The sequence below is a fragment of the Phyllobates terribilis genome, unplaced genomic scaffold (genome assembly GCF_046119375.1).
Source record: "Phyllobates terribilis strain yellow unplaced genomic scaffold, ASM4611937v1 Scaffold_1__5_contigs__length_1240528914, whole genome shotgun sequence".
NCBI lineage: Eukaryota > Metazoa > Chordata > Amphibia > Anura > Dendrobatidae > Phyllobates > Phyllobates terribilis.
The window spans coordinates 1,170,577,430-1,170,590,723 of record NW_027362761.1 but is presented as its reverse complement, the minus strand read 5'-3'; the positions used below and the strand labels follow the sequence as shown (position 1 = coordinate 1,170,590,723).

At 37.5% G+C, this 13,294-nt stretch overlaps 1 protein-coding gene across 1 annotated transcript; it reads left to right on the top strand.

Annotated features, from left to right (window-relative positions):
• Window positions 1–9,653: 9,653 nt before the first annotated feature.
• On the top strand, window positions 9,654–12,791 carry LOC141172991 (forkhead box protein I1c-like). Its single transcript, XM_073657609.1, has 2 exons — window positions 9,654–10,176; window positions 12,240–12,791. The coding sequence occupies exons 1-2, from the start codon at window positions 9,654–9,656 to the stop codon at window positions 12,719–12,721; spliced, it is 1,005 nt and encodes a 334-aa protein (XP_073513710.1). The 3' UTR covers window positions 12,722–12,791.
• Window positions 12,792–13,294: the final 503 nt, after the last annotated feature.

The window sequence follows — 13,294 nt, the reverse complement described above, 5'->3', positions numbered from 1 at the left end:
GGAGACAAAATAGGTGTACTTTACAGTTTTGAATGTGAAGAAACAATGGCCTCTCAAGGAGAAGTGAAAAAGGTATCCTTTTTTTGTGGTCCCCAGTTGGCTTGCTAATCACAAAATAATTAGGCAATTACAAAGGCTTTTTTTATCAAACAGTACAAAATGTATTCCTTTATTTCTGGAGACAAAACATGAAGAAAATTCTGACTTGTCATCAAGTCTTTTAAAAAATTTGCATTCTTCTGAGAATGGTTTCTTGAGGGAACAAAAGAAGAATGTATGTTTCCCAGCATCAATAGTAGATCCAAGCACAATGAAACACAGTGGGCAGTTAGAAGGTGTGTGGCTGTGGCTGGAGCAGCAAGATAGAGAATTAAGATGGGGCAGATAAGGAGATGCTTGGCAGATTAGGCCGGCGGTAAAGATGACATGATGGACAATGAGTAGTGTGTAGTCCATCGGCACTGGCGGTAGCAGAAGGCTTAGTGCTCACGATGCAGAAATGAAGCAGAAATTGGCAGAAAAACTCATGCGGTTTTTACATGCGTTTTTGACGCGTATTTTCCATGCGTTTTTCCAATGCATTGTATAGGCAAATACGCATGCTGAAACGCACAAGAATTGGTCATGTCCGTATTTTTTCTGCGAGTAAAATCTGCACAGAAAAAATACGGACCATGTGCACAGAACTTGCAGAATGTCATAGGAAGTCATGGGATAAGGTATGCAATGCGTTTCTGGAGCGTTTACGCGCTGCAAATACGCACCAAAAAACGCACCAAATACGCATCATGGGCACACAGCTGAACAGTGGAAATGACAGTCAACAAACAGGCAGGCGGACAGATGGTATGGCTGATTTAATACCCCCTTTGACATGACACTAGGGGTTGGATTCAGCAGTATTCTCATAGCAAATTGGGACAGTTCTTCCCACTGGTTCAATTTTGCTGACCCAGAAATCAATGGTATCGGGGCTCAGGGAATCTGCCTGAGAAAGAACTCAGTCATGCCATGATGGAACCTGGCTGTTGATTGTGTCTGTGTTTGCTGAAGTGCGCAAAAATTGTGACAATGGCACAAAAAGAATCTGGTCCATTATGTCAAATATACTCTAGATGTTGTTGCTTCTGCCTCGGTTACTTGTTGTAGCCCTAAACATTGACACAGACAGTATCATTGTGTCTCCATGGCATGCAGAGGGGTTTGTGGGCATTTGTGCATGTGGCAGTGTTTGCTCAGCAAAGGCATTGCAGAGCAGGTAACACCTTATCCTGTAAGCATGCCGGTTTGAACTCCCATTTGGAAACTCTAAAATGTTCCCCCATTTTACTTTTGTAGCAAAGGTCTGAAAGTGTGGCTATCCAATAATCATCACTTTGCTTCATGTTAACAATGCGCCTGTCATCCTACAAGAATTGCAGCATACAGCTCGCAATGCCGGCCAGCATGACCGAGGCCACAGTAGTTTAAATAGCTGAATCCACATGTGCTCATACTCATAAATTTGGTTGCCTCTTAAAAAGCTTCAATAGACACACATCCCTCATTAGCTGTCAATTTGAAATCTCAAAGTAACCCAAAATCTAGTTTGATTGCTGCATGATGTAATCAGTCACTGCTTTACACTTTTCATACAAACACTGCAACATATACATCATTGTATTCCAGTGGTTGCGACATCACAAACCAGGTGATTCTCTGGAAGGCTGTTTTCTCTCAAAGCCAGGAGGGTGTGCTTTTTTTGCATAAAAGACCTAGGAAAATGGGCTAAGGCCACGGCCCCACAATCAGTATTCAGTCAGTATTTTTTCTCAGGAGTGGGAGCCAAAATCAGGTGAGGAACAATCAGAGAAAAGGTAGAATAGAAACAAGTCACCAATTCTGCATTTATCACCCACTGCTGGTTTTGGCTTCAACTCCTTAAAAAAATACTGACCGAATACTGACCAAATAGTGATAGTGGGGCTGTGGCCTAACATGTTTTCTGGCCATAGACACCACGTTTCTCAAGTGTGTTTATTTGCAAAAGAAATCTAGCACTATTAAATTCAGTACCTGGCCATGCATGGAGGGTTATTTTGTCTGACTTAAGGCAGATAATATGTTCTAGGTCTTGTCGCTTACGACAATTCCAAGTTGCATATAGTAGAAGAAGTACGGCACTCTGCCCATCTTGTGGTACCCGGAGAGAGTCCAATTGTAAGTAATCTATAAAAAATCTTTAAGTGCTGGATTTCTGCATTTTATAAATTCCAAGTTGCAGTTCATGGGGAGCCCACCAGTGAGCGAGTTGCCTCTTAATGTAGAGTAGCAACTCTTCTGCCTTGTGACTTTTCTTTCCTGAGATTTGAAGCTGTAAAACTGCTTGGCAACGCTTAAACTTGCATGAGCGAAAAGAATGATGATGCTGTGTAGAATCAATGATGTTCTCTGTGCTTGTTGGGTGCGATATAATGTCAGTTGAGCAGGATCCAGGAGAGGTGTAGACAGTGGCAGATAACCACCACCTGGCGGGGAAACATATGTAGCTCCCAGTCACAGTGGCCTTACCAGCTATACTGGTGGTGCATCGCTGCCATTGAAAACATTCCCCCATTTAGCTGTGAAACGGTTTTGTCACTGGCCATAGTTGCTGCTCTGTCCAGAGATTGACCTACATTCTCCTGCATGTGAAAACAGGGAGCTAGTATAATACAGGTGGTCAGAAGCAATGTGCAGATGGACATGAGGCAGGAACAGTCAAACAATTTATTTCCTCCGATAAGGAAGGAAATTACTTCAGTTATGAAAACAGTTAAACAGTATGAAACATAATATTCACAAATAAATCCTACAATACAGAGTGTGTGACGAGTCTTAGAGTTTACTTTACGTGTCAGGGAAGTCTCTCATGGAATATACTTATATCCCTCTAACAGGAGTGACACACCCATTCACGTGAGGGGCACTGTGCTGACTTCTCCAACAGTAATGGACCAAGCAGGGGTTTCCGGTTCTTCATGCTAGGCCCCAAGTCCTTCTGACAAAGTCTATTAAAGCACACTGTGCCTCCGTAACTTCAATTGATCCCCACCCTGTCCGCTGTCCTAGCTCTGGCCAACCCCTGTAACGTACATCAATGCTGGAAACGACGGCCCGGCTCACTAGCATCATCTGTCCATTACTGCAGGCATCATCTCTCAGCTGAAGTTTCCTCACGGATCTTCGGTGCTTGACCACTGGTGGGCATCTCCCAGGTCTGAGGGGATGAGGGCTGGGCTTGGTCTCCTGGCGGGCTCTGGGTCTAGACCATCACAGGTCTGAGATTTGGGGCTTGACCGGCATATTTGGAATTCCAGGTCTTGACCGGCGTAATCTGGGCTTAGGGTCTAGTCTCGTGCTGCATGGGTCCCATCTGTGACCATCATAATCATTACCTTGTTATTTCCTTTATTGTGATAAATGTCTCCTATTTCACACTCTATATAGATAACCTTACTAAAAGTCAGATAGGTAAAAACATTGGTATATTGTCATTCTCTCATTGGTTGGTCTGATAAATACAAGTTTGGAAAAAAAAAATCACTTTTTCATCTTTTTTTGTGCTGAAGGCTTTTTCATATACAATTTATACTATTTTCCTTCTGAGCAATTATTCTGGCCATGTGGGCCCCTTTGCTTATATGTTTAATACGTGACAGTATAGGCAGACACCATAGCATATTTGGGGTTCCTTAAGTTTTGGTGAGGGTTAAATAGAAGTTTATCACAATGTTAAAATCAATGTGCTTGCCATGTAAAGGATAAAGAACATTGCACGATTATTGTGAACGAGCTTGCCTAAGAATGCTCTATTTGAAGATAATCATTCAATTTTAACAGGCTGCCCATCACCTGACAAACAAGAAAGTTGTTCAATCGTCAGGACTTTTTTGGTTTCTTCAAAAGACCATCATTCTCATCAGCACATCATCATGGACAATAGCAGGCTAAGGGCACAGAACAATCTATTACTAATCATTCAGTGCTCATCTGAAGAGCATGGAAGTGGGACCCCTTACTCCTTGTGCCCCTGTTCAGTCGGACAGTTTGTATCAATGGCATTTCCTCCCCTGACATGTTCTTCTAATAAATAACCAAACCGGTCATACCCCTCTAATAACTTGGAATTTTTTAAAAGGGTATTTTACAAGGGCTTTCTTTTAAACTATATACAATGTTGGAGTTACAAGCCAGAAAGGAAACAAAAAAAAGGCAAAAAAACTGAATTTTTCGCCCAAAAATTTGAAGTCGCCAAGATCACATTTTTTGCTACTCAATTAAATTAATCAAAATGGCAGCATGATTAAATTTTTCTTGATTCTTTTAATGGTTGGTTAAAATAAAAAAACAAAATTCTCAACTCACCCCTCACCAGTACTAATGCCACAACTCCCTGCACAGTACTCTGCTGAATCATTTCTCCCTATCTCTTCTGTCTTTAATTCCGTCCCCAGTTTTTGGGTTTCAACTAAAATCATTGCGTTATGTGAGGCCTACTATGTTCCCTTGAAACCAAAGATGGCGTACAACTGAAAACAGAAGAGAAGACTCGAGCAACAGGGGGAAGCAGACCGGAGGAGGACTGAGTAGGAAGTGAGGGGCGAGGTAAGCATAATATTTTTTGACAGCTCTGTTCATACTTCTCTGTGGTGTGGGGAAATCTTCGAGCATAATAAAAAGCTTTTAGCAGCAATTGGATTTGTGACATATAAATTTAATGCATACTGTATTTCTCAGCCAAACCCAGGTGAATCTCGCAAATCGAATAGAATCTCTAAAATGTTCATATAATATCTATGCACTTACAAATTTATGGGCCTAAACTTCTAGCTCAGAGTTTTTCCTTTGTCTCTGACTTTTCTGAAAGTCTTGGATCGGTGAAATCAAGGGTTCACTTATTTTTCAATGTGAAAAGAGTCCTTCCATTAATTTTGTAGCAAAGTAAAAAAGATTTCAGCATGCTCAGCTGTCTGTCACTACACACTCCACCAATTACACTATTTGTTTTGCTATTAGACCCCCTGACACTTTTGCTTTTGTTTCCAGTCTGGAAGGTGGAGAGAAAAATAATGTTCTCAATTGTGAGTCAAGGAGTAACAGTAAATCTCTCTAGACTGTTTACAGACCTTTTCAGTTCCTGGCTTCTTCCTTCTGAGCAGACTGTGATGTAACATAACTGTGACTATAGGAGAGAATATAAGAACATTTGGATTGGATATTATACCTACTGTAGGAGTATCATCTAAACCTTGTGGTTTAGATCCTGATCACTATGAACTTTTCTTTGTTTCTGAGGACAGTTTTATTCTTTGATAATTACAAACTGACTGAATCAAAGGTTACATTATACTATGGGTCCCTTGAGAGATTGGGTCCATTGGGGTTTGCTTCACCCCCTTTACAGAAATCTTCTGTACATAAGATCTATGTTAGTAACATAGTAACAATGGTCTTGAGAACAAACCCTAAGACATTGGGGCAAGTCTTCTGATGAGCTGAAGGAGAAACCGTCCGGCTTTATAATCAGAATGTTTCCACTGGTTTAGAAAAGGATTTATAAAATTATTAGGAATTTTAATAAAAAAAAAGTAGTAATAAAAGTAGTAGTGGAAGAGGAAAAATAATATCACAACAACCCAACCAGTAACTTTTCCAACTATAATATTCATTATATTGCCGTGATCATTACTTCACTGCTACTTGTATGACTAGTGTTAATATTATATTTATATATTTTACTTTATCATATATTTTAATACTATACTATAAAACTTTAAGAATAGCAACATTAAAAGTTATAAAGCAATAGAACATTATAATGCATATAACATTTTATTATAAAAATAAATTTCATTTTCTTGCTGTTATTAGTTATGTCTTTACATTTAATTCTTTATAAGATTTTATTTTGTTTCATTTCATTTGTAGTTTCTCTTCTGTATCTTAATATTTTTAGCTATGTATGTTTTAAACATTTCTTTGCGGTATATGTAATTATTGCAAACCTAGTGTATTGAGAAAAAGTCTTATTTATGTGTTTTTCTTTTATTTCATTTCATTTTATATTTAGAGGTTTTTGCTTTTTCTTTTATACTTTTACTCATATGTATATTTTAAACATGGCTTTACATGTCATTATTATAAAATAATGTAATTCTATCTTTATATTTGTTATTTTACTTCACTTCATATATATGTATTTTTTACGTGTATGTATATTTTAAATATGTTTTTACAGGTCATTATCATAAAACTAATATATTTAAGTCATTTATCTTTGTTATTTTATATTTACTTTTTACATGTATTTTTTACACACCATCTTTCCTGCCCCTCTGATCAGTGGATGCCCTAGAACCTGACTCCTTGCTGAGAGGTTGGAGACCCCCGCCCTGTCATAGTTTACATATGAGTGAAGGGAAGAATCACAGACAACCTGTCTGAGGCAAGTGTTAAACACAACTGAATTGAATACCTTTTGTATTAGCTGTGGTCAGAGAGTGCCAATAGTATCATGGTGGATAATTGGGGTCATTCTTTATTCCCTGAAGCTTGCATGACTATAGCAGAGATGTGCATAAATTCGTTTTAAGAGTGCACTGGATTCATTCTCTTTTATGGCATAAATTAGGATCCATTTTCAGGATGTGCTCCCGGGGAAGATTTGCCTACTTTTCAATAAGTTGGCGGAGTTGTCCAGAAATGGTGTAAAAATGTAAAAAAAAAAAAAAAAGATGAATATCTCATAGTATAGTGTACAATAATGATACATTGTTTAGTAATAGATTAGTCATCCAAGAAATAATCTATATTACAATATATTACGCAACATAGGAAAAAGATGCCATCGAGCCTGTACATATATAAAGTATCTCTTATTGGATCAAAGTAAGATTGTGAATTTCATAGAGTAGATATTTATTAATTTTGCATCTTGTGTGGCTTGTCTTTAGATTTTTTTATTAAAAAATGCATTATTATATTTTTGTTTAAACTGTTAAAGTGTTTTATGGTAGATCCAAATGTGAAAAAAAAAGCTAATTCCAAGTGAATTGAAACGATGACCGGTAATACATGAACTCACAATGATACATACAATGCTATTCTTATTATAAATTTATTTTACTTAATCATTTCTCCGAATAAATTATGCTTTTAAAAAAAGACACAAAAATAATTAATTGTTCTTGCCAGTTAATATAATGATGTTTATAAATGTTTATTAAATGGAAAGAGGGAGGCATATCTAAAAAAGATTATAATGCAGTCTGCAGATCCTGTAGGGCACGTATCAGGTTAGCTAAAGCTGACAATGAATTAAGGCTTGCAAGAGATGTCAAAAGCAATAGAAAAGGATTTTGGGGGTATGTCAAAAGTAAAAGAAAAGTCAAAGATGCTATAGGATTTTTACAGGATGAAAATGGAGAAATGGTAAGAGAGGATGTTGAGAAGGCCGAACTTTTTAATTCCTATTTTGCATCTGTTTTCTCTCAGAAAGAAAATGTAACATCAACTGATCTTCACTGTCCTTTTAAAGGAATAGAGGAATCCAAGTTATCTGTAAACAGAAAGATTGTGAGGGAATATTTAGCTAACATAAATGAGTTCAAGTCTCCAGGTCCAGATGAATTACACCCCAGAGAACTGAAGGAGATCGTAGAAGAAATTTTAGAACCACTCTCCATAATCTTTGAAAATTCTTGGAGAACAGGAGAAGTCCCAGAAGACTGGAGAAGAGCAAATGTTGTTCCTATCTTCAAAAATGGGAAGAAGGTGGACCCAGGGAACTATAGGCCGGTGAGTCTGACTTCTATACCAGGAAAGATCTTTGAACAAATTATTAAACAACATGTATGTAAGTACATGGATAAGAATGAAGTGATTAACCAGAGTCAGCATGGCTTTGTAACTAACAAGTCATGTCAGACTAACTTAATTTCCTTCTATGACAGAATCACTGACTGGGTGGATCAGGGAAATGCTGTAGATATAGTATATCTTGACTTCAGCAAAGCATTTGACAAAGTATCTCACACCATCCTTATTGAAAAAATGACCAAGTATGCAATGGACCAGGCAACTGTTAGGTGGATTCATAACTGGCTTAGTGATCGGACTCAAAGGGTGGTTGTAAATGGCTTCACATCCAGCTGGATGAATGTCTCAAGTGGGGTACCACAGGGCTCCGTCCTGGGACCTGTATTGTTCAACATCTTTATCAATGATTTAGATGAAGGAATTGAGGGTAAACTGATTAAATTTGCTGATGACACAAAGCTAGGAGGGATATCTAATACTAGAGAAGAGAGAGAGAGGATTCAAAAAGACCTAAATAAACTGGAGCAGTGGGCAGCAACCAACAGAATGGTTTTTAACAGGGAAAAATGCAAAGTACTACATCTGGGCAATAAAAATGAAAAAAGCATATACAGAATGGGAGGAATAGAGCTAAGCAACAGTACATGTGAAAAACACTTAGGTATACTAATAGATCATAGACTGAACATGAGTCAACAGTGTGATGCAGCAGCAAAAAAGGCAAATACAATTCTGGGATGTATTAACAGGAGCATACAGTCTAGATCACGTGAAGTCATTATCAGTCTTTACTCCTCTTTGGTCAGACCTCATCTGGAATACTGTGTACAGTTTTGGGCACCACATTTTAAAAAAGACATAGACAAACTGGAGCAAGTTCAGAGAAGAGCGACCAGAATGGTGACTGGTCTGCAAACCATGTCCTATGAGGAACGGTTGCAGGATTTGGGAATGTTTAGCTTGCAAAAAAGAAGACTGAGAGGAGACTTAATAGCTGTCTACAAATATGTCAAGGGCTGTCACATTGTAGAAGGATCATCTTTATTCTCATTTGCACAAGGAAAGACTAGAAGCAATGGGATGAAACTAAATGGGAGGAGACACAGATTAGATATTAGAAAAAATTTTTTGACAGTTAGGGTGATTAATGAGTGGAACAGGCTGCCACGAGAGGTGGTGAGTTCCCCTTCAATGGACGTCTTCAAACAGAGGCTGGACAGACATCTGTCTGAGATGATCTAGTGAATCCTGCTTTGAGCAGGGGGTTGGACCAGATGACCCAGGAGGTTCCTTCCAACTCTACCATTCTATGATTCTATGATTCTATGATTATTCTATTTAAGGAATTTCTAGAAGTCTAGCTTCTTAACTGAACAATGTTTTGTGGTTATCTTTTTCTACATCTTATAAGAGATGTAAAAGGTAATAAGTATTTGAGATTCTCAAGGAACTTGACTTTTTCAATGTGAAGATTTTTTTTTCTACTTTTAGTTCACAGTTTTAATTCAAGTTAGGAAAAAAAAAGTCTTGAAATGCAGGTACAGAAAGATCAATAGAACAATGAATGGAAAAAAAAGACACATTGTTCTCTCTGGTGCCTCTTTGGTGATTAGTCCTTCACTTTACACACCCCTGTCTTTCAACTAAGACATCTAACTGGTTGTTGAAAAAAAAAAAAACAAATATGTAAAACAAACCAATCACTGGTCTCGGGCAGGGAGCATCACTACTCCAGAGAAGTATAAAGACAGCACTCCAAATCCGTTCAGCACCTGTTCTCAGAAGGACTTTGTGTGAACCTGCCGAATAAGAGTATGAACTCTTTTCATTTTCCAGCTCATCAGAGATCTACAAACCTTCATCAGATGGCAGTATATGGTGAAAACGTCACCATGTACCCCCAGCAGAACTTTCATTCAATGCCAAGGGTGGCCAACTATGGAATTGGAGACAATTCACCATCGACCAACTCTTATTTAGGTCTTAATAGGCCTGGATATCCTTATGGAAATAACCCAAACTTGCATATGCCGCCTTCTAATGGATTCTTGACAAATTTGTCTGGTTTCAGTGGTGCAGATCATGGTTGGTTTTCCATAGCTTCTCAGGAGGAACTTATGAAGCTTGTAAGGCCACAATATTCCTACTCCGCACTTATTGCAATGGCCATACAAAATGCTCCGGGAAAGAAGCTGACCCTGAGCCAAATATACCAGTATGTGGATGAGTATTTTACATTTTATAAGAAGAGCAAAGCAGGATGGCAAAATTCAATTCGACACAACTTGTCTTTGAATGACTGCTTTAAGAAAGTGCCAAGAGATGAGAATGACCCAGGTAATTATATACAGTTATATGAAAAAGTTTGGGCACCCCTATTAATCTTAAGCTTAATGTTTTATAAAAATTGGTGTTTTTGCAACAGCTATTTTAGTTTGATATATGTAATAACTGTTGGACACAATAATGTTTCTGCCTTGAAATGAGGTTTATTGTACAAACAGAAAATGTGCATTCAAACTAAATTTGACAGGTGCATAAGTATGGGCACCTCACCAGAAAAGTGACATTAATATTTAGTAGATCCTCCTTTTGCAAAAATAACAGCCTCTAGTCGCTTCCTGTAGCTTTTAATGAATTCCTGGATCCTGGATGAAGGTATTTTTGACCATTCCTCTTTACAAAACAATTCCAGTTCAGTTAAGTTTGATGGTCGCCGAGCATGGACAGCCCTCTTCAAATGATCCCACAGATGTTCAATGATATTAAGGTTTTGGGACTGGGATGGCCATTCCAGAACATTGTAATTGTTCCTCTGCATGAATGCCTGAGTAGATTTGGAGCGGTGTTTTGGATCATTGTCTTGCTGAAAGATCCATCCCCTGCGTAACTTCAACTTTGCCACTGATTCTTGAACATTATTGTCAAGATTCTGCTGATACTGAGTGGAATCCATGCGTCCCTCAACTTTAACAAGATTCCCGGTGCCGGCATTGGCCACACAGCCCCAAAGCATGATGGAACCGCCACCAAATTTTACTGTGGGTAGCAAGTGTTTTTCTTGGAATGCTGTGTTTTTTTGCCGCCATGCATAACGCCTTTTTGTATGACCAAACAACTCAATCTTGGTTTCATCAGTCCACAGGACCTTCTTCCAAAAAGAAATTGGCTTCTCCAAATGTGCTTTTGCATACCTCAGCCGACTCTGTTTGTGGCGTGCTTGCAGAAACGGCTTCTTTCCTTGTGCAAAGTGTGTTGTATAGTTGACCGATGCACAGTGACACCATCTGCAACAAGTTGATGCTGCAGCTCTCTGGAGGTGGTCTGAGGATTGTCCTTGACTGATCTCACCATTCTTCTTCTCTGCCTTTCTGATGTTTTTCTTGGCCTGCCACTTCTGGCCTTAACAAGAACTGTCCCTGTGTTCTTCCATTTCCTTACTATGTTCCTCACAGTGGATACTGACAGGTTAAATCGCTGAGAAAGCTTTTTGTATCCTTCCCCTGAACAACTATGTTGAATAATCTTTGTTTTCAGATCATTTGACAATTGTTTTGAGGAGCCCATGATGCCACTCTTCAGAGGAAATTCAAACAAGAGAACAACTTGCAAGTGGCCACTTTAAGTAGCTTTTCTCATGATTGCATACACCTGGCTATGAAGTTCAAAGCTCAATGAGGTTACAAAGCCAGAAAAAGTGCTTTAGTAAGTCAGTAAAAAGTAGGTAGGAGTATTTAAAACAAGAAAATGATAAGGGTGCCCATACTTATGCACCTGTCAAATTTTATTTGAATGCAGATTGCACATTTTCTGTTAGTACAATAAACCTCATTTCAAGGCAGAAACGTTACTGTGTCCAAGAGTTATTACATATATCAAACTGAAATAGCTGTTGCAAAAACACGAATTTTTATAAAACATTAAGCTTAAGATTAATAGGGGTGCCCAAACTTTTTCATATAACTGTAAGTACATTCATTCTAATTAATTATATATTTTTAGTCGCAATAGTATTAGTATTTTCCAATAAGTTGACCTTGGTTTTGCATTTTACAAACAAAAATACACAGTTATCAGAAAATTCTACTGTAAGTTTTTTTTTTTGTTAGAATTTTTTTTTTTTTTTTATAAGTGTATTGACTTTTAGATCCAACCTCAAATAAGAATTATTTTAATAAAAAAAAATCTGAAGAACGTTTTTAAAAACTTTAGACTGGTTGAATGACTAGAATTTTCCCATACAGTAAGTAAAACAATTGCAAAAATGTATCAGTAAAAATCATTTAATTTTCATAGATTTTTTTTAAAATAATTTGTATTTTAGATTTGCTATATTATAACGTATATGTTGTTTATATTTCATTATATTACAATAATATTCATTTTTTTACAATGTTTAGGCAAAGGTAATTACTGGACTCTGGATCCTAACTGCAAGAAGATGTTTGACAATGGGAAATTTCGACAAACAAAAAAGCGCAGATCAGAATCCAACACCACTGATTCTGTTACGGTTAAGGGTGAAGAAGGTTGCCCAGCTGGAGGGAGGAAAGGTGGTGATACGCCATCTATGATGACTCCATCATCCCCAGTGGTGGAAGCCTCCTCAAAAGTTCTGAAGAGCGCATCTCCCCCAGGAACCACCTCTGCTCCCTGTTTGAATAACTTTTTCAGCAGTATGACCTCCTCCTTGGACACCAGCTCATCGAACAGGCCGATGACTCTGGGGTTGGTCAATGAACTCTCCCAAAGAAACATCACTGGATTCAGCAGTTCCACCTCAGGCTCCATGATGGAACCATCTGCAGATTTACAGGACACACTTCACCTTAACAGAGGCCCGTATTACAATTCTTTCACCAGCTCCCAACCTTTTTTTTAAGCACTAACCGTAAATGAGAGTGTAGAGTTATCTGCCTTGTATATAGTGGTTTGATACATTACACATTGTATATATTTGAGAGAAGGGGAAACTTATTTACTGTTTTTATTTATGAGTTTTGATATCTTTATATATATATATATATATTATCCAATAGACTGTATGAGTTTTTCAATAAATCATATAAAAAAAAAACTAGTTTTGAATTCAACTTTCTTACTGATTGCGATTGAAAAAGAATCGAAAACAAAAGGGGTTTAGTGAAAATAAGAAAAAGGGTTCCAGTTGAAGGGATTTTTATATTTTTTGCGATCTATTTATCTTGTAGCTATGTACCACTCTCTCTATAACCTATATTATATGTATCTAACCTCTCGCTCTTTATATATATATATATAATTTCTATCTATAGTGGGAAATATATTTATTTGTTTCATACAATCGTATTTCATATCTATATATTCTATCACATATCTATGTATTTAATATCTATATATCTCATATCTATCCATCTATTTCATATCACATTACACCAAGGACTCCCATATTTGTATAATTTTTGAAATTTATTTT